The 20,900-nt window shown below is 44.4% G+C and overlaps 1 protein-coding gene across 5 annotated transcripts in view; it reads right to left on the bottom strand.

The window, feature by feature from the left end:
- The window catches only part of FRMD4A (FERM domain containing 4A), a 287,750-nt gene that overhangs the window by 45,136 nt on the left and 221,714 nt on the right, over nt 1-20,900 (bottom strand). For all 5 annotated transcript variants that reach the window (XM_074827964.1, XM_074827963.1, XM_074827962.1 and 2 more), the window contains exons 9-11: nt 13,635-13,700; nt 13,364-13,421; nt 11,487-11,573 (exon numbers count right to left, since the gene is read on the bottom strand). In XM_074827964.1, the coding sequence (XP_074684065.1) occupies nt 11,487-11,573; nt 13,364-13,421; nt 13,635-13,700 (211 nt within the window). The remainder of the gene's footprint in view (nt 1-11,486; nt 11,574-13,363; nt 13,422-13,634; nt 13,701-20,900) is intronic.

Here is a 20,900-nt window from a genome sequence, read left to right as displayed (position 1 = left end):
GCCCTGCTCTCCAGAACATACACGTGTGTTTTGCCATTGCTCTAACTGCTCTCCCCTTGCTCCCCAAATATTATTCTGCAGCCTCCCACTCCTTTTGCCCACATTGATCTGAGACGTGTCACCCTTCCTATACGTAAGGAATCCAATCTGCAAAAATGTGAATGCCCACAAAAAAGTATCCGCTTTCCTGTTAGCTGATCACAACCCCTCAGGAGAAACAAAGCCTAAGGTCTCCCTTCAGCCAGACCTCCTAATGTAAGCAAGCTGTTCCCTTCACCAGTTGCCCAGCTTACATACAGTTTCAAATTGATGTTGTTAATTCAGTGACAGATGCACAAGGTGCCATTAGTGGGTCTTCTTAAATGGAAGCATAATTTTTACCCATCAAGATCCTTTTACCACACTGGTGCTTGCAACCTTCACTGGGGAATACGAGCCACAGCAGGGAGCTGGTCGTAATTTCATCAGAGTCTTGCGGAAATGCAGTGACAACAGATGCGTGCTGGTTGTGGGGCTAGTTTGAGTCAAAGCATCCATGTTCATGGCAGGTTTGCCTCTTCCTACACCGAGACTGGGTCTGGTTTTGGGTTGTTTGACTTATGATTGTCTTTGGTTGGTTTGCAGGGCTGAATTCAACGCCTGCCCTTGTGGGTGGGACAATTCGTATTGGCTTTACTGGAGTTGTATTAGGGCTGTAGTGACTTTTGCCAGACGAAAGGTACCTCACAGCAGGGACTGGGACAGCATGTCCCCAAACACGCTGGAAATGAGGCTTAGGAGACTAAAGTACCTCAGTAATACAAGCTGAGAGCACAGTTCCCCTGCCCTTTAGTAGCTGCCTTCACTCGGAGCCTGCAGACAAGGGGACAATTAGTGGTGCTTGCGGTGGGCTGAGTTTCTGTGATGTGGTGGTTTGCCCGCTGGGATCTCTTCTGAGGTCAGCAGCCCATTTTGGATCATGAAGCACTGGACAGCTTTCAGATGGGAACAATTTTTGGTAGTGGCCATCATTACAGGCTGCACATGAGATCATTTAATCTTCAATAGATACTTAAGGAAGTCTCCCTGAGACTGGCTTTTGAGCACAGCTGCACACTCTCACATGCATGTAAAAGGGAACGGGGCTACTAAAAGAGGAGAAAAGAACTACTCTTATTCCCTCCTTCTCTGGGGGGACCATGCCCACTGTGGGCTCTGTTTCATCGTGCCAATAAAACTGGAACCTACACTATCACTTGAATTTTGCAAAACTGCTTATCAACCCATAAACATTCAAGGGAATAATTGTTCCCTGTCAGACCATGTGTACTGTGGGTGGGTGGGGAGGCTATGGTGGAGAAGCCAGTGCCAGAAATGGCTTTTTTGCAAAGCTGGCAGCCTAGAAGAGGAGCCAGGGGAGAGATCCGAGTGCTGCATGGTGTGCTGCAGAGAATTCAGGTGCAAGCTACAGGAATTTTCTCACTGGAAAACCCTTCCAAGAGGCAGGCAAGCTTGCCAGGCACCAGATGTTTGTGACTAGTTACAAAGAGCTGCAGTCAAAGCCCTTCAGACGCAAGCTTCTTTTGTGAGCACACTTGTGGTTTGCTGGCTGCTCCCTAATTAAGCTGAGCCTGGAGGAGAGGAGGCCCAGGGATCTGCATCCGTTTCAGCCATGTGAGTCTGAAGAAGGTTTTTACCATTTTTATTGACCGTGGGGCTGGTGCCGTGGAGTTTGCACACAGCAGGAGGTAGGGTCAGCGTGAGAGCATTTGAAAAATGCCAGAGGTTCCTGATAAAGAAGGGAGGGTATTCTGTGAATGAAACATAGGGGAGCGTTTCTGGCATGGTCACTCATGTCCTGGTTGACCTGGACTTTGCTGAGGTGTGGGGAGCTTGAGTTACTCTATGCTAGGCACTGGGCCGTGCTCTGTCCCTCTGTGCTCGGGAAGCCTTGCCCAAGTATCCTGTGGAGGGACTGTGCCATACATTTGGGAACCCTTGGCAGTAATGAGGCTGTTGCTGGCGCCAGTGTTGCCCTGCAGCTCAAGGACAGGACAGAGAGGGTTCCTGAAGGGCAGCACTGGTGGTTGGTGCACAGTGCTCTCTGGATTACAGTACCTAGAGAAACATGCCCAAATAGTACCTTTTGGAATAATTCTCAGGCTTCTCTCTCCTGGGGTTGAGGTACTGGGTCCCTGATACTGACTTCTGCCTGCTGTGCCCAGAAGAGCTGGGCTTGGCACAGAGCTGGGCAGTGTGCACTGTGGCTGGACAACCCCGTGGGGACTGTGAACCATTTTGCATTGTGTCTATCAAGAACCAGATATAAATGCCCAGGTATTTGGCATCTTGTTTTCTTTCCCTTTTCTGTGTGTATGTCTTCCCCTGAAGCACCTGAGATGGGGCACAGGCAGAATGGGATTACTCAGCGATGCACACGCTCTCAGGGGTTTCAGATATCACGCTTGGTGGCTGTTCAGAATCAAACCATCTGCAGAGGTCTACACAGGATCTAACTGCTGTTTGTCTGCTCTCTTTTGTGATCTAAAGGGGGTTTACAAAGGAAATGGAGACAGACTTTTCTCAGAGGTGCCCAGCAAAAGTACGAGGCAACAGACACAGGTTTCAGGGCTGCAGCAAGCGAAATTCTAACTAGATATATAAAAAACCCCAAAACCCAGAACAATCAGTGAAGGTGGTCAAATACTAGAGCTGTGAGTAATGTGATCGAACTCTGAAGTTGTCCCAACTTTGAGCAGAAGGTTGGGCTAGAGACCTCCAGAGGCCTTTTTGACCTATATTTTTCTTTGATTCTAAGCATCTAATAAATGACCAACTTTAATTGCTGTTGGACTTACTGACCTACATGGCGTCTCCCAGTCCTTCAAGTCTTGCAGCTTCTTAGACGATTAATGCCTTGTTAAATCACACTATGCAGAAGGAACAATCATCCCTCCAAATGCATCCCTCCAAATGCATGGACCACCACCCAGACTGGATGCTCTGAAAGGCTTCTAGGAAAGGCAGGGAAATAACATGGCACATTTCTAACAGCCCAAATGCAACCCCTTCCCTCGCCTACGCTATGGGCAAGAGCCAACCATGGATGACATTCCGATACTAAAACTGGTACTAAACAATGGAACTAAACAATGACAGTACTTTCCACAGCTTGCATGAGTGCAGCTACAAACTCCCGAGTCTTTTGTTTTGCAGTTTAAAGACAAAACAAACCTAAGAAAAAAATTCCTCCTTGGAAATGTAATTCCTTCCACTGAACAAACCAGCAAGCAAAATTCTAGGGGCTGAGTTATGCAGGAGGTCAGGGTGGAGGTTATGAGCGGTCCCTTTTTGGCCTTAAATTCAATGAAAATCACATCTCCAGCGAAGTCAATGGCAGTTTTGTCCCAGTGATTTCAGTGGGGCCATGGTTTCCGGGCATGGATTTGTGTTCTGCCTCAAGTCAACCCTGCTCCCATCAATCATACCTCTGTCAAACTAGTTAGAGTGAATGAGGAAGGATTTGGTCCAGGCGGAACAGCACCATCTTAGCTCAAACAAATGGGCTCTTGTTTCAGGGGCAGATTTTCCAAGAGATTTCCGTGGGCTGTCACCTGTGAATTAGTGTGACTTGCCGAGGGTGCCCCCAGGTCATGAGATGGGGATGCTGCTGTACCATAACTTAGCCCTCCATCCTGCCACACTTCCATTCATTCCTGTATTTCTATTAGTTTGTTGTTTTTTTTTTTCTTTCACTTCCCAAAACAAAAAAATAAAAGGTTTCCTGTGTGATTTGATGTGGGAAAGAACCCCACCAATGATCTTCCCAGAGGCTTGATGTCCTCCCTTCCCCCATGGAATGAGAGTGGCTTGGCTAAGTGGGACTTTCAGTGGTCTGTCAGCAATCCCAGCTCACTATCTAATTACTTCTTCCCCTCAGGCTTCAGGACTCTTTTTTTGCCAAACAATTTCTGGTCCAATTCGAGATCCCTTTTGCTGTGTGCTGTTCTCATGGGACCACACCACCCCACCAAACATTTCTGGCTTGACCAAACAGAAATTGCATCTAGATCTACATAATCACTACTCTGCACTCATTTCCATTATGGAGAGACAATTCCCTATTAAATTTCAGAGTGGTTTATTGGCTCAGAGAGACAGCAAAGCATCAGATCACAGAGGGAAGAGCTGCTATTTGAACAAAGCGTTATTTGTCTACATAATGCAACTTGATATTTGTGTCTATAACTGTATACTGACTGGGAAATCAGACTTTGCCTTTATATACAACCAAATCCACCTTCGCTGCACATATATATCTGGTAGATGCTTTTAGATACTGCATTGCTGTCACCATGCTGGGTGTGTCTAAATCAATAGGTCTACAGATTCTTGTAAGTTAAATTTTCTCCCTTTTATCCTCTGCAAGCAAATCAAAGTGACTAGATCTTTCTGCATTGAAGATCTCTCCTGTCTGACATAATATATACTATGTATTAGACAAAGCATGCCCAGCCTATAGCCTATGAATCAGCTGTGTCGCCCGAGAATGATCTATGCTGCCCACAAACCATTCCTACTACTCTCTTTCCTAAGGATCCTTTTGTCATCTCTATTGGCACGACTGAGGTACATCTATCTTGGAACCAAAATGCAGGAACCGCTATGACCATCCCACACTGCTATGGTGACACACATACGTATTAGTTTGTGTGACTAAAAATACTGCTGTGATGCACCGTGTCTACATATGGGGTGCCACAGCAGCAATCCCAGGTACATGGTAATGGGCTGCAATGCCTGTCCTGAGACTCCTGCCCAGGCCACTGACTTAAAGATGTCTCATTGATAGCCACTGAATGACTGAGCCCCTGCTTGGCTTCATCTGGTGATAAAAATGCCCAGGCCTTTGGAGTAGTGAGTCTTGGTGAGCTAAAAGACAGCATTTGAGAAGGGTGGGGCACGTGGGGAGCCTGCTACCACTTCAGAGCCAAGTATAAGTGCTCAAGGAGGTTGCAATCTCGCTCCAGATCTCCACCCTAACTCCAGGGTGCTGAGGTCCAATTTGTTTCACTTTGTGCTGTCGGAGTGATTTGTCTTTGCATCTTGTTGAAGTTCCTGCTGTGCGCTGCAGAATCATTTAAGACTTGGCTGCTGCTTTTATAGAGAATTACCCTTTAAGACCTGAATACGACAAAGCACTTAGAGCAAGGGTGTTTTACTTTGATGGGACTACTCCTATATTTAATGGTAGCCATGGGCTTGACTTGGCTGGATCAGGGGATGGGATGTCATGCTATAGCCTTTGTGAATGTAAATTCTCGCAGAAAACCCTGGTGACTGTATGCCTGATGGTATCACCACAGTACACATACACTAAACCACCAAAGCAGTGCTGGTTTCCTTATAAAACAGCAGTGCCTTAGACTATGTATTAGTGTTTACAAGCATTATAGTTGACCAAGCTACTTCTTTACCTAGATAATGGGAACTGAGTATGACTATTTTATGATTGCTTTACCTAGACAATCTACTTAACCATCTGAGATCAGCCCTGTTTCGGAGTGACACTGAAGCAAACTTTTACCAGCTTACACAAGAAAAAGTGGTGATGATGACCTATACCTAACTGTTAATTCATCCTGGTTCAGCCATGGCAAATTCCATGCAGACAAACTCCTTCCGTCTTGTTTCGAGCTATGAAGCCCTTGTCTCACTCCACAAAGGTACTGTGTAGGTTAATGGCTGTTTCTTTCTCTGGCTGCTGTGATTTATGCAGCCTGCACCCATACCCAGCTCCTACAGCTGTGCTGTAGGATACTGATTGTGGGTCAGATGGTGAACGGGATTAGGAACCAATCAAGGTTAAAAATGACCCCTTTTTTTGGCTGGGTTATGCTGAGCTCTGATCCCTTCTCTGGAGCAGTTTCCCTCCTGGCCACACAATTATACCAGCATGACTGAGGAAAGGGCCCAGGGGAGGAAATGAGCAGTGGTGGCAGGATTGCGATGGGAGCAGAGGATGGTGAAGGCCACTTCAGCTGGTACTGCTGCCAAAAGAAACGTTCTCTGAATGACAGCCCAGTGGCATGTCCGGCCAAATCCCGTGGAAGTCCTCAGTGTCAGGGACAAAATCCTGCTTTCCAGCCCAGTGTGCTCTGATCTGATTTATTAATTTCCCAGTGCGTTTGGCAGCTTTTTGGCACAGTGAAGTGCAGTGGTAGGGCATGGGGTAGTGAGTGCTGAAAGGGGAAGAGCCTGGTGCTGAACAGCAGACACCCCAAATTGAGGGCAAGCAGCAGCAAAAAAGGTGCTAGTGGGAACATGGTCTCCTGTGTAACAGGGATGGAATAAGACATTTCATCAGGGGAAAGTCTTAAACTGCTCTTCAACAGTCACAGATCTGGGTCTTACATTTTGATATGGAAGGAAATTGGGTGAGCAACTTCTCTCCGTGAGAAGAAACAGTGTGGTATGGAACCTCTCTTTGTGTATGTCTCCCTCCTCCAGTGCTCCACATTTCCAAATACTAAACCAAGACTGAATTACTGCACTATAAAATGAGTTGAACCCGCCGTGACCTGAAGACTGGTTCAGTTTACAGCCAAGTCCATAATCCAAAAAGCATGAAGGATCAGCAACGGGAAGAGAAATAAAAGCGCTGAGCAGAAGGAGTCAGCAGGTAGTCCTTAACAGTCAGCTAATCACAGTGAATAATTTATTGCAGTAATGCCACTGAGACTCCACTAGCTTTTAAACCAATATTTCCTGGAAATGTTTTCTGCTCCTCTTGTATCATTTGTAAATTTGAAATCTTTTATCCCTGTCTGCAATGCAAAGATGTTTGCAAAGGTCTCAGGAAATGATGATGTTCCAATAAGAGCCCAATTAGACACGAGTCCAATACATTGTCTCTGACCCCACTTGATTCTGGATGCTCTAGACAAAGGCCAGCCCTTTCTGAATACACCCTGTGGCTCGGTGGCACGCCAGTGAGAGGAGCGATACACATGTGCCATGCCTCTGACGACAGAAACCAACTTGCGGCCAAATCAAACACTCTCCTTGAACATGAGGGTTTATAACCCCTCCCAAAATCCTGTTCAAAACCAACCAATTCAATGGTAAACCTCTGCATGGGGGGGTCACACTTTTAGTCCTATCTTCAACCCTTCTAAGCTCTTGACCTCTATTGTACCATGCGGCAAGGAGTTATGCAAGTGAATTGGGCTCGCTATAACTGATTTGAATTTCTTGTTTCTTTTGGCTTTTTTGACTATCCTGATGTTTTATGATCAGTCAGGACAGAGACCAATTTGTCAGCTTCCTCCTCCCCATCATTCACTAGTTTTTATACATTTCACATCAATCCCTACTTTATGTTTTCTTAAGTTACTGGTCTGTCATTCCTTCACCACAGGAAGCACAAGTTTAACCACTCCATCAGTGCAATTACTGACTTGACAATGCTTCATTATGCCCTAAAGCAGAGAGGATCTCTATTTGTTCTGCAATAAAGCAGCTCTTAATTAGTCTATTGCTCCTCCTGTGTAAATATCTCATTTTGCCTCTGGAATTGGGAAAGTTCACTCTATCTCTTGCTGTTTGGAAAAGGCCAAGTGACATCACAACAGCAATCTTTCACTTTCTGGACACAATTAATGTGCTGATTACTTTACTCATGCTGTCAACAAGCAGGTGATTTCTCTCTGATCAGACACTTAAAGCTACTGATTTTACTTGTGCTTTGTATTGCTTGGTAGGATGGGTCCAACTCAGCTCTTCTTTTTGCATGTTTAAATGGGAAGTCAATTCATTACCGTTGCTTTGGATTCACAACAATACTACAAATTAAATTCTTCTGTAATGAGAATCCACAGAGCATTGTGGAGACTTTATGGCAAGGGACAGAGTATTTTCATAGCATGCTTCATTTCATCTCAGAGAAAGGATAACGCTGGGAAGAAACGACAGAAACCAATATTTGGCTGTCACAGGGAAAATCTTCGTCAAGCTACATTCACAACTGAATTTTGGGATGCCTCACATTTTATCTTGTTTCCAAAAGTCTTTATTCCCCTCAGGTTCTCTTCAGTCAACCAGAGAATGCAAACACTGATAATAATGTTTACAAGTCTGAGAAAAAAGGCTCACCTTAAGTTTCGTTGCCACTAGCCTTCTGTGGAAGAAAATGAGATAACACTATATAGAGGTATTTCTTACAAAGCAACCAAACACGACCAGACTCTCCTTTAAGGTAATTTTATTTCTGGTGATAAGTTAAACAATTTCTCTGTTTGTTTATTTGCTATATGGAAGTCCTTTGGCTGACTTCGTTAATCATTCACTCTTCAGCTTGGAGTTAATTGTTTACTAACTGTTAAGCTGTGTGCATTAAAAGATGCCTTTGGGCTCTTAAATCAGTGGGAATATCTCACTAAAACGACAGAGACATGCCTAGTACTACTACTACTGCTTGGACATGCTGGTCTCACAGCTCCAGGCTATGTCGCTTCTGCTCCATGTACGAGTGTCTTGGGATGGAGCGGAGTTACATCCCTACCTGCTGGTTAACATGAACAAACACCACTCACAGATAATATAGTCACACAGGGGGGGCTGCAATGCCTTGCTCCTTCTTTCCAATTGCTCTGCAATGCAAGCAAAAAAACTCCTAATGACCCTTCTCTGAAAATGATTGTTTTGGTCACTACAGCCTCAGCAGCTTGTGGGAGAGTGGTGCTGGCACATCCTATCTGAAGACCCGGTTCCAAAGAATTTGCTTTGGTTTCTCGTGAATATTGGATGGTGCTGACTCAAGATGGGTAGAACCCAGCAAGACAATGACTCCTTTTTGTTGTGCTTTTTCAAGACATGCCAAGCCTTGAAGGGCCTTCTCTTTCCACAGGGAAGAGTTTGTGGAAGCTAAGCCTAACATAGAGGGAGGGGGATTGTGCCCGTGTTGGATGCTGTGCGCTGCTGCTACAAAAAATGACACTGGTTCTGCAAGCCACTACTGAACTTCCAGAAAGTCTCAGCATATAGTTAGCAGGATAGCAGCCATCTTTCCGTACTTGATACTCCCTTCTTGACCAGCTGCAGTGATGGATTTTGTGAGGTATACCAAAAATTTTGCATTTATTTAATACCTAAGGATGAACAGCTGTCAGATCGTAACTGATACGGACCAAATCTGGGTTCAAACAAGCGACATTCAAGAGGAAGCCTTTGACAGGGCTTGCTGAGTCTGTGAGCTAGCCTCTGAACATACAGGAGGAAAACAGAAAAGAGAACGATAAGCCTCAAAGTGATGGCTTTGGGTAGCTTCAGGGCTTCCACAGAACTCAAGCATCGGCAGGAGAGAGCATAAAAATAGAAGCACAGAGTCACATTAGGCTCTGCAGCCCAGCTCCAGCTGCATTCCAGTTTAACAGCCCTGCATTCCCATCTGAACCACTGTGGACTAGGTGCCAGATACCCATCTCAGCTGCATCCCCAGTAATACTGGAGGACTTATGCCTGAGTGAGAATAGCGAAAGCAAGATCAGGTTCTGGCCCTGCGTCAGCCTCAATTCTCCTCTCCAGACTCATCCAACTTGCTGACAAACCTATTTAGTTTTCTAGAGACACATGGCTGATTTACTCCAGCAATTTAACGAAAACGTGGTTTTGACTGACTGCTAATGGGATCGCCTGAGATAGGCTCAGCTGCTTAGTGTGGGTTACAGTTTTTCTTGCAAACACAATAAGCATGGAAATCTATCTAGGATGACATAATAGGAAAACATTACGATCTCCCTTATAAGACAAGCAAGGTTTTTATATGCATTTAATATAAATGTCTAGGTTTCAGCTGGTTTCTTGCTACAATTTTCTGCTTGTGTTTCTTCCAGGGAGATTTATTTTTCCACTGTAATTTTTCAATTTGTTTCTGGCACTGGCAATGTGCAGGAACAAAATAATAACGATCAGAAAAGACATAATCTCTTTCCCCCTCCCCCCCTAATTTTACCTTGCAGAAAGCACATTAAGGATTTCCCCTCCCCTTTGCACAGCAAAGACTTGAACCAGCCCATGCTGATATAGTGAAATGAATCAGATACTATGGTAAGCTCCCAGATAGCAGGGTTATCAAGTGCAATTTTACAATCTAATTAGCAGAGGATTAAACATTGTACCTCGCTGAGGCAGTTGAGCTGCTCTCGCCAGAGGGGTTTTACCACCTGTGTAGGGTAAGAAGTCTTTTCACTTGCTCTACAGAGGGTAAAAGCACTCGATGGAGAAATAATGAAGCCTCAGCCACTCTATCGAAGTCCTGTCCCTGATTTAGGTTGTGCATTTTGGAATAGCCCTGCCAACAGATGGGGTTTGCAAGCATCACGTAACACAGAAATGCTCATCTAGGCTGTCTTTTCACTGCTGTGGTCTCTGAATTATGGCAATGGACAACTTCTAGCCCGGAAATTTCTGCTCTCCTTTCCCACCCAGATTTATGACCACTTCTGCTAAGCCACAGAAGTTCTCAGTGGTTTATACATAAGGCATACATTGCTCTGGGTCTCCTGGATTTCATACATAATTTGCTAAGACAAAAAATAAATAATTCCAAATAACGAGAAAACTGGCGTGCTATTTTTTAGGGTTACACTGCAGAAAAAGGGTAGGTGATGCCTAAGGCCCTGATTCAAGGAGCAATGTGAGAACTAGAGGTAGGTTAGTGGGGGGACAGAGAGGCTGGCCAAGATGTTACCAAGCTCTAAAATGAATGCTACAGACTGAATCACCCTGAGCAGTTGAGAAGAAGAGAAAGTAGAGAAGCTGAGAAAGGAGGCTTGACTCTTCTAGTGGAGACAGCTGTCTCCTCTCACGTTGTCAGAGTACCTGACCTCTTTTGTTCTTTCTTCTGCAGCTCTCCACCAACCCTCTCATCCCATCAGGGTTGATAAAAATTGCTATAGCTTGTAAATGGCTGAGTCCTGTCATGGCAGGGCATTATTTTCCTCCAAAGAAATGTTTCTATTACTAAGACTGGCTTCTGAAGGCATCTTTTAAGGACATGTCTTCCCTGGGGGGTTGGCACTAATGGAGATATGTGGGTGCAAACACCTAGCCTAGGCATGTTTTAAACTATCACGTGTCAGTATGGCTTGCCCTGCAGGTAATGATTGATCCCAAATAGGTGTGTCTTTTAGAGCACAGATGCTCTGTGAAGACCTCCTTACTCCCCTCATCCTTTCCTTCAAGGAATAAAAAGCCCCATTAATAGCCTTCAGTGAATAAAAGGATAATCAATGCACCTATTATTTCCCCCCATACCTCAACATTTAATAAATTAAGAGCTACTTTTGTCCATTAAGTCTTTGCAGACATTCAGACAAGTTTAGGAAAGAATGAATATCCTTCAAAATCACATGAATCAATGCCAGCATTTGGCATACATCACACCCTCAAATCAAGCTATAACATGCATAGCAAGCCCAGGCCTTGATAGAAAAGTAAACACTTACCTTTCTTGGTTTCACTTTGTCATGGTAGTCATATTGAAAAATCCCCTTGTAGCTAAGTCCTAACCACCAAGGAATTCCCTGCTTGTCCTGGAAAAGAAAACAGAGGGAGTTATATTGAACGGGATGGGGAAATGCTGGAGATTTCCTAGGTTGTTATTCAAGGTGAAGATTTGTTCCTAAGCAATATCTTTCAATATCATGGGTTCTGTTAAATTACCCCTGCTGAATTTCCTCGAGTCACAAAGCTCCATGGTGCTTAGGAGAGATCTGTTTCACTTTTGGCCATGATATATAAAACAGTTTAAAATGCATCACATGTGATCAAGTTACTCAAAATGCTGCCAGAGAAGGTGAGGAGGTTTGACATGGGTCCCTTGTGCAGTGTTGCATCCTCTTTCTCTTCTCTGTAAATTATTCAGTCTGAACACTCAGAGATTGGAGAGGAAGGAAAGTGAATCACCCAGCTGACTTGAATTATGTGGAGGGATTTTAGCATTAATCTTGAAAATGCAGCAGTAATGGGATCTGAGAGCTACCAAGTGATAAGGTCTGACAGGCTCGGACCCAACTGCTTTGTGTCTGAGTGTGCAATAAAATGGCCTTATGGGGTAATGGCTGATATCTGATACCAGCCTCTTTGCAATTTACTGAACTGGAGTCCTCAATGAAATTACATCTGTTCTGTTAATGTGATAGAGAATGGCAGGGTAAAATGCAGCAAAACCAAAACCCCCACATCAGGCAGAAGCAAAACCTATTATGTGCAATATTTACTGCCTCACTGCTGCTCACTGGTACTTACTGATCATGGGAAGCTCACTGGAATAGCCCTCAGGTGTTTGCAGGCTTGAACACCCAGCCCAATCCACCAGATCTTTCTTGATTGAGAGGAGTCCAAGAGATCTGGATGGAAAGGGTGCTGGCGGGATCCTGCCCCTCTAGCAAAAGATGAAGCTAATGCTTTTCACAAAATGCCATGCACATTAGCAGGAATAGACTAGAAACACATCTGCCTGAGACAGGTACTGTCAGATATTTGTGTTTTTATGGTACCCCATGTGTGCAAGATATTACAGACGTATGAAAAACCATATGATCTGTGCAGAGGGATAATGATGAAACACATCAAAACTTCAGGAGTGATAAATGAGGGAATATGCTCTGGGGAGTGTGGATCTAGCTTTCTTTGTATGTTTATTGATTTATCTACTTAAAAAAATAACAACCCTACACAGCTGGTCAGGCAGAGAAGTAATAATAATAATAATAATAATATGAGACTGGAAGATTTGGTGATAAATCATTAGACAAAAGAAATGAGGGATTTCATGAATACCTGCATGAAATCCACATAGTTAGAACTGGAGAGCTGTTTGGAGAGGGAAACGTGTTATCTCTAGAGTGTGGGCCAATGATTTGGCATTAAAAAGATGTACTATATCTGTATCCATCTGCCTGTATCTCAGCTGAAGGGAGCTACACTCTGCAGGTCATGGCTGGCTCATGGATCTGCAGGCTGAGAAAAATCTGACTTCTGGAACTACAAAAAGGAGTGAAGCATAAAGTCTGTCAGCAATGTGGCTAGCTTATCCCTTTGGTGCTGGTTCACTGGCATGACCAGAACTCGTGGGCTGAACATCTCCAGCACAATAGGACTGCAAGAGTTTTATCTCTAAAAACAGGATTTTCCTCTTTGGAGCTGTATTTACCAAACATTCACTACACAGTTGAAATAAGTTTATCCGACCACAGGAAGTGAAACGAGACTTTAGTAGCAGTGTATTGTATTCTGAAAGCAGGATGGTTATTTGTACCTCTCTCCTTCCCTCTCCAACAACAGTTTAATTCAATAAATGACCCTTTTTTGTAGCACGTACCTTTACTGCGTAATAATGCACTCCATATGTGGGGAGGGATTCTACAATGCTCATGTAACTGCAAAACAACACATAAGAGAATAACGTGTCTGAGAAGCTGAGAGGGTGATCTGAAAAAAATGCTTTAATAAATAAATAATTAAGTACACAAATACTTAAAAATAAAGCATTAGACAAGATGGGAGGCATAGTTACATATTGTATTTACAGTCCAGTGTAAATACTTCCTGATAAAACAAAGGTCACAAGAAGTCACTCTTATTTCACTTACTTCACAATTGCTTGACCTCTTGTCTGACCATTTAGCTTCTTGTAATGTTCAATGACTCGATCCTCACTGGAAAGGAAGAAATGAGATGCTTTATATAATGGCAGCATCATGACTAAGAATCTTACCAAAAGGTGAAGAGATACTTCTGTAAACACAGCTACAGACTGAGGGAATGAAAAGATGCCAAGCAAAAGTGTTAGGTGAGGAGATTTGATGCAGCCCAGGGTAAACAAGGGGAACTCACAGACCGAGAATAAAAATGGTTTCCTAGGAGCTGGCTTTCTGGAAGAACCTTTTTTACTCACAAACATGGTATCTACGTGTGCAGACTTTTCCCTCTCTACTTTCCTTATCTACAAATGATGCTCATGATACTACATCGTGTGGCAAACAGATGCATGTTGGAGCTGCTCAAGCTCTGCTTTGCCCTAGCTGGTGCAACTTCTTTCCAAGCCCATCTAGTTCTCTGGAAGCTAACAAAGCTTTCAGAAATTGGTGGCCAGTAATAGTTCTAAGCCTCACAGATTACTCCTCGCTGCAACTGCACACAACCATGTACAGGAGCATTAGTGGAAGTACTCTGGAGAAATCTCTCTCAGCAAGGAGTTGAATTCCTAGTGTACGCAGAGACAATGTCTATAACAGCAGGTTAAACAGTGGGGGGGAATGTTTCCAAAGCACTCAAACTTGGGTCCCTTTACTGTTAAGGTACTGACATATCTGCATACTTTTGGGTTACTTGGGGAACTTGCATTCCTTGGGCAGGTCCTGGCTATGCACTGGGAGTTAGCATGGGCCGGGGCCCATTACCAACACTGCTTTGGAGACTAATACAGTTTCATGGTATAGATGGACGCTGTTCCACACCAGTGGGCCTCTGTGTCAGATAACAGTTCTGGGCATGTTTGATAAATGCACGTTGAGACATTCACCTGTACATGGTAGAGATGTAGCATCCAAGAGTGGATCAGCGTGGCCCAAATGACAGACTGAGAGACATCTATAAGTTCACTTTTTATTAAACAGTCTCATTTCTTCTCCAGTGAAAGGGTAGCAGGAGAGCACAGAACCAGAGCTATTTGATGCATACAATCAGCTGTGCTAGCAAGGTCACAGCATGACACAGTATAAGCTGGTGATCTCCTTTCAAAGGTTCATAGCGCTCTTCTGTGATTTCAGTAGCATTCCACCCAATCTATGGCCATGCAAGTCATCACAGCCTCCAAGCCTGGTACTTTCAGACTGGTCTGACTTTGGTTCTTCTCTAACTTCCAGCAGTGTAATGCCCATAGGACCACTCTGTTACACTGGCATGACAGAATACTCAAGTCCTCAGGTTTAAACCCAATCTCTTGCTCTTTATGTTGCAAGACCAAGAAATAGGAATCTGTTGAGTCCCCTCGAGATATTGTACAGACCTTGCCAGTCCAAGAGGAAGGAAGCCTAAACTATCTTTATGGCACCTTTGTGCCCTCCCCACCTGGCACTGCATAAGCTTCCAGTAGTACCAAGTGTCTAATGCCATCATGCTGCATGCAGTTCAGGCCTATGTGAACTGGAATTCCTCTCCCTCCCTGCATTTCCTAGGTCCATCTGGGGCCCCTAATGGGGCCTTTGAAGGCAGCCACACAGTTGTCCATCATGTGGTAATCCTTCCCCAGGCAGAACTGAAGCTATTTTTATTGCTAGACAGTGTGAAGGAGCATGGCAGTGTGGGATGGTCTGGCAGATGACTGCAACTGCTCAGAGATCCCCGTGGGGACTTTTATGGAAAACTGAAAAGCATTTCTAACCCTGCTATGACTGTTTCTTCTCATTGCTGCCTTCCCCATATGCATCTTTGTGCCAGAGAGATCTGTGTGGAGCCAGAATCTCTGCTAGAAGGAAGTTCACCTGTCCCTGCTGGGCCCAGCCTTCATAAGGCCTCAGTGATGTCACAGGTAGAGGCCACACAGAGCCTGCTGTTACATCACACACAGGATGTTCTGTTCTGTGACATCACAAGGAGGACACAGTGCACCGTGACATGACAAACAAGACATGCTGTGCACAGATGGGGCATGGGGCCTGGCACAGGGGAGCTGAGGACTGTGCTTCCATCCCTGGTAATGTAGGGAGGAAGGGAGAGGACCAGAAACACCAGTGTAGGCAGCACAGAGCAATTAAAAGTAGACAGTCTGTCGGATTGTCAGCAGGGCCAGCTGTTCCCTCACAAGCTTGTCATTTGTCTGAGAGTAGCTGCTTTCCTTACTCACTCACCAAGTGACATCCCCCACTCATTCTGCAAAAATAAAACGGCTCTTTTTTGGGGCAAGGTGAAGTGATGTCCCACCAGCAGGTCACAGCGGGTACAGGGTGCTGACTGAGTCAGTGACAAATTACATGGTTAAAGGAATGGTCCAGCTCTCCTATCAAATCCCTCAGAATAATTTTAATGTTTAGAAAATGATCTGGAAGCTGTAAATTCAGCAGCTATGAAACCATATTCAGCCCACTGATCCAAGCAAGTACCACAGATGTTATGGGTGTGCACATGAAGGCAGGGCCTGGGTCTCCTGCCATGATTATCGTAAACAGGATTACTTTTGGAGCAATAACTGAATTACATGAGTGTTCAGTACTGGAAGATCTCCAAAAAACATCATTCTTAATAGAAAAGATAGACAGAGAGGACTTACAGCCCTTTGAAATTACAGCTTAAAACCATGATTACATGTGGATGCAATTCCTCTCTGTCTCAGACAGGAACAAACCAGGAGTGACTTCTCAGAAAACAATGCAGTTTCTCCAGTGGAAAACACTCTTAGCTTTGGTTTCCACTCTGTGCAGTTTATTGTACAGATCAACCTCTCACATTGATGCCATTCAAGGAAAGGATAGATGTACCTACAAGCTGATTACCTAATGTAATTCTGGATGTGCTCTGCTTTCTTACAAATTATTATTATAAAATTATGGATATGTTTCCAGACCATACCCCTTTGGTCGGGAAGCCAGTTGATGGCCCATTTCCTTCAAAAGGGCAGATTAGATGTCAGGGAGCCTTCCTGAACATCATTGGCATGAATAAAGTTATGTTCTCAACCCACACTAAAAGATGTCGGATAGTCCAGGCTCTACCCAGTTCTTCTAAACAAATGCAGGCAACACTCTCTATACCTTCACTGCTTCGTTAGGATGCTGATGATCTTCCTTTCCATTGTATAATATAAATCTACAGATGTTAAGTGCCAGATAATATCATCCTTGTTTCTACTTTTGGACAACCCCCCCCCCCCGCCTGAATTATCCATCAAGTCATGAATATTTAAGAGTGGGATTTGCTGCCTCTCACCTTTCTACAACACTGAGCTAGACACACTTTGGGGAAAGAAACAGATACTACAGAGCACAATTCATCCTGACAGCAAAGGGAGCTGTGGGCACCTAGCTCAGATGGAGAGGTCCACACTGAAGAAACGTTCATGGTCAGATGAATCCCACCCCAGCTGCATGACAGTCGCTCCTCTAACAGTTCTTTGAACTTCCTTTTCATTCCTTGTGCAAGAAGGACCATCCAGCACACTTTCTGCCTCCAGCTCTGGGACAGAGGGGTAAGCCCAGCATGTGCCGGGGAAAACAAGCAAAATCATTCACGGGTCAGAAGGAGCATTAGCAGAGCTTATAAACATTCTCCCCTGTCATTTCAGCTGTTCATCTCTGAGCGGCTGCCATGCTGCTATTGACAGCTGGGAGAGTGCTGGGACACTGCCTGGACCACCAGCTGACGTCTCCTCGCCCCCTGCTCTGGCTTGTTGCTGTGTCAGTGACACAGAAACTCATTCATAACGCAGGGCTGACAGAGGATGCTTAACTAATGTGGAGACACAGAGGCTGCCGAAGCACTACCGTCTGTTTGCCAGCACATAAAACATTCCCTCCAAAGCTGCAAAAATTAGTACATGGAGATATCCTGCAGCAGACAACTCTGATAAAGATCTTTAGAACTACCAAGAAATCCCTCCTGTCTCAGCAGCTTCCAGAACTGTATGGCAAACAACTTGCATGGCCAGAGTTTCTCATCATCAGATCCAGATTTTCAAAGGTAATTGCTTCCCCCCTCTCCTCCCAGCACACTGAGCTGTTTTAAATAGCTGCCCACTCATTGCTGTGCCTTACTGTTGTTCTGTTTCTAACCTTTGTCCATCTTGATTATATTCTTGAACTTACTAAGGTCTTAATTTGCAGTCATATGCTGTCCCACTGAAGCCAGCAGAGCATCTCTTGGGCCAAAGGGACCAAGAGCAGGATTAGAGCCTCAGCTCTGTGTTGTATTAGAGAAACTAAGTAGTGATTTTTGGCTGATATTTTCAGAGGTGAATTTTCTGGCAATGCTGATGCTTTAGGTTGCTAAAAACAAGCTTGCATTCAAAGTCTGTTGGAACCTGGGAAAAGTCTATCTTCCCCCTCGTCTGTTGAAAATCCCATTCTAGCACCCACTTTTGTGCTGTTGCATCTCCTCCTTGCATTCTTACTGGCAACCTAGTACTGGGCTGGCTTGCTGGGAAGGATCTGAATTGAGATAAAACGCAATGACAATGGCTGGAAAGGAGTGCTGTGAACTAACACAGGTTGTCTCCTGTCTCATTCTGATTAGTTTTGTGTCTAAAATAATAAATACTGTCAGTTGTTTCCATGCGTGGCCAAGAGAAATCAAAAATTAGGGCCCCAGTTCCTGGACTGTGTGGGAAGACCAGAAGCTAAGTTTTAATTTAAAAGAAAAAAGCAAACCCAAAACTTCTTGCTTCACTGGTAATCAGTGAAGCTAAGAGAAGCTTGAGAACAAGATGTGCAGCTGATTCTTCTTAATCTGTAGAGAGCTGGAAACAAAAGCTTAATGATATAAAAACTACAACCTTCATCTTTGTTGTGATGTCTACAAACCCCCAAGAAGAGGTTACAGTGAAGGGAAAGGCCTGCAGCAAGGGTATGCAACCAGAAGACTCCATGAAGGAGGAGCCAGAGGCACCAAACTGTGCTGATTCAGTCCTCGCTGCATCTAAGAATCCAGGACTAATCCCACTGGTTTTACTACGTTTGATAGGAGCAACAGGTGATGCTTTTTCATGGTGTGTGATAGTAAAGTTATATTATTTCATACAGATCTGTCACAGTATCTTGCTGAAGGTATCCTAGTATTTACTTGATTATCCATTTTATTGTTTCTTAGTTCATTTCAGCCTATACAAATGTAGCACAGGGTTCTTTTGTTTGTTTGTTTTAAACTAACTAGAGCAATTACCCATCCCACCCCTAATGTTTTAAATGTTTCTTTCTGGAGCTGGAAATTCACTTGCTACTGCTTTGTGCTAATGCTGAAGAACTGCAGCATAAAACTGACTGCACACAGAAAAGAACAGGATGAAATTTGTACCCAGTACATAATCTGCATGAGATGCAGAAGCGTCAGAAAACACAGTTTTAAAAATCTGTCCTCTTAGATCACTGAAGTTTGATCTGTACTTCAGAAGCTTTTCATCTGATTGACCTGCAGCCTCTTCTTGAGAGCATTCAGTGTTTCAGAGGGTGTTTATGAAAAAGCCACCATTAAAAAATAATGAACTACCGACATATAAGAGGTCTCTGAGACCTGGTTACTAAAGTGAAATCACAAGGGAGTCACAGGACTGTAGCCACTGGTTTTATTGGAAACAACCAGCTTCCCAACCTGCGACCTGTTCTTAGTCACATGAGAATTCCCACGAAATTAAGTACAGCTGCAAGAAGTGCTGTACCTTGTGTATAACTGTAAATACTTGCGTTCTGAGCATGAGGTTTTTACGTGGCTCTTCTTGCTTCAGGTGACTGAACATAGCCCAAACCCAAGGAGGGTGTCTTATGGACAGAGGCAGTCCCAGACCTCACTGAGATTTCCCAGCAGAAGTCCTTAAGGCAGGCACATTGACTAACACCTGCCGACAGTGGGGGCAGAAAGATCCTGATGGGCAGACGAGGGCTGACAGGCAGCTGGGGAGCTGGGGCCGTCACCGCTTTCCTGTGTACGGATACCATCACAGGCTACTGAAGCAAAGGCTACATGGGGACTTTGGTAAGACCTCAGTCCATGTTACTGCTGAAGGGTCCGATTTGCCTTCCCCATCCATGGCTACTTGTTCCCACCACTCCTCTTGTGGTGGCTGTTAGCTTGAGCTACCAGGCTGTCAGTCAGACCCGGCCACCGACCTGGCTGGAAATGCACTGCTTTTCAGTGTGTGGATTAGTCTGTGGAAAAAGAGGTGCTCCAAAGAGGGAGACCATTCTTCCTCCAGTGAAATGGCAGCCTACATTTATCAATTTTTCATAAATATTTGGTTTGGTTCTTAGACAGAAACACTAGGAGACTGTGATGATCTGCAGCTTTTGTGTCAGTGTTCCTAAACTCAGCCGAGGACTCTGAGTCTCTCCTGATGTGCTCAGAAAGTGATTAGGAGATCTCACAGACTAGCTTGCTTACAGCTTGACAGGAGGTACAGCTAATTCTGGTATTGTAGCCATGCTAGGAAAAGTGGATGGCCTTCCAGGCAAAGGGAAGCACTGAGATAATAAACTACAATCTGATTTGTTTCCCCCTGCCATCCTCAGACTACCAAGATGCAGAAATTAAAAGAGTAGCAGATAAAGAAGTTCACTCCCACCCCCAGGCTTCTAGCTTAATGCTTTAAAGGCAAACATGAAAGAGGAACAAGCCGAAAATCAAGTGAAAGCATCTCCTGTTAATGAACAGTCTTTCCCCAAATTCTTTCCTATTTGCACAGATAAAAGGGATAGGCAGGGTGGCACAAAGAATCTATGTGTGAGGCATACAAAATTTAATTGTGACCCTGCTCCTACCCTGGATTTAATTTTCAGTGCAATAAAGGTAGAGCTCCCAAGCCTCCCAAGCCACTTCCGAACAACACCTAGTTCGTATAAAAGGAGAAATATAGCTCTTTTAATTCAGCTATGCCATAGAGGATTTTCAAGATGAAGCTCAATCACTCAAAAATAACACAGAGCAGTACAAAACATTGACATTTCCAACTGGGAAAACTCTTTGCACAGCTGTAAAGTGCTGGGACAAGAAATGGCACATTAGGCCTCTTGATTTCATCAGGACACTTGCATGTTTACAGTGAATTTTCTGGCCAGATATTACTGCAGCCATTTGGCAGACAGGGCAACTGAGGCCCAGGGTGGTAGCTCTACTTGTGTTGAATCATGCAACGAGTCAGTGGCAGACCCAGAGCT

The sequence above is a fragment of the Strix aluco genome, chromosome 5 (genome assembly GCF_031877795.1).
Source record: "Strix aluco isolate bStrAlu1 chromosome 5, bStrAlu1.hap1, whole genome shotgun sequence".
Classification (NCBI taxonomy): Eukaryota; Metazoa; Chordata; class Aves; order Strigiformes; family Strigidae; genus Strix; species Strix aluco.
This window is presented reverse-complemented; position numbering and strand designations above follow the sequence as displayed.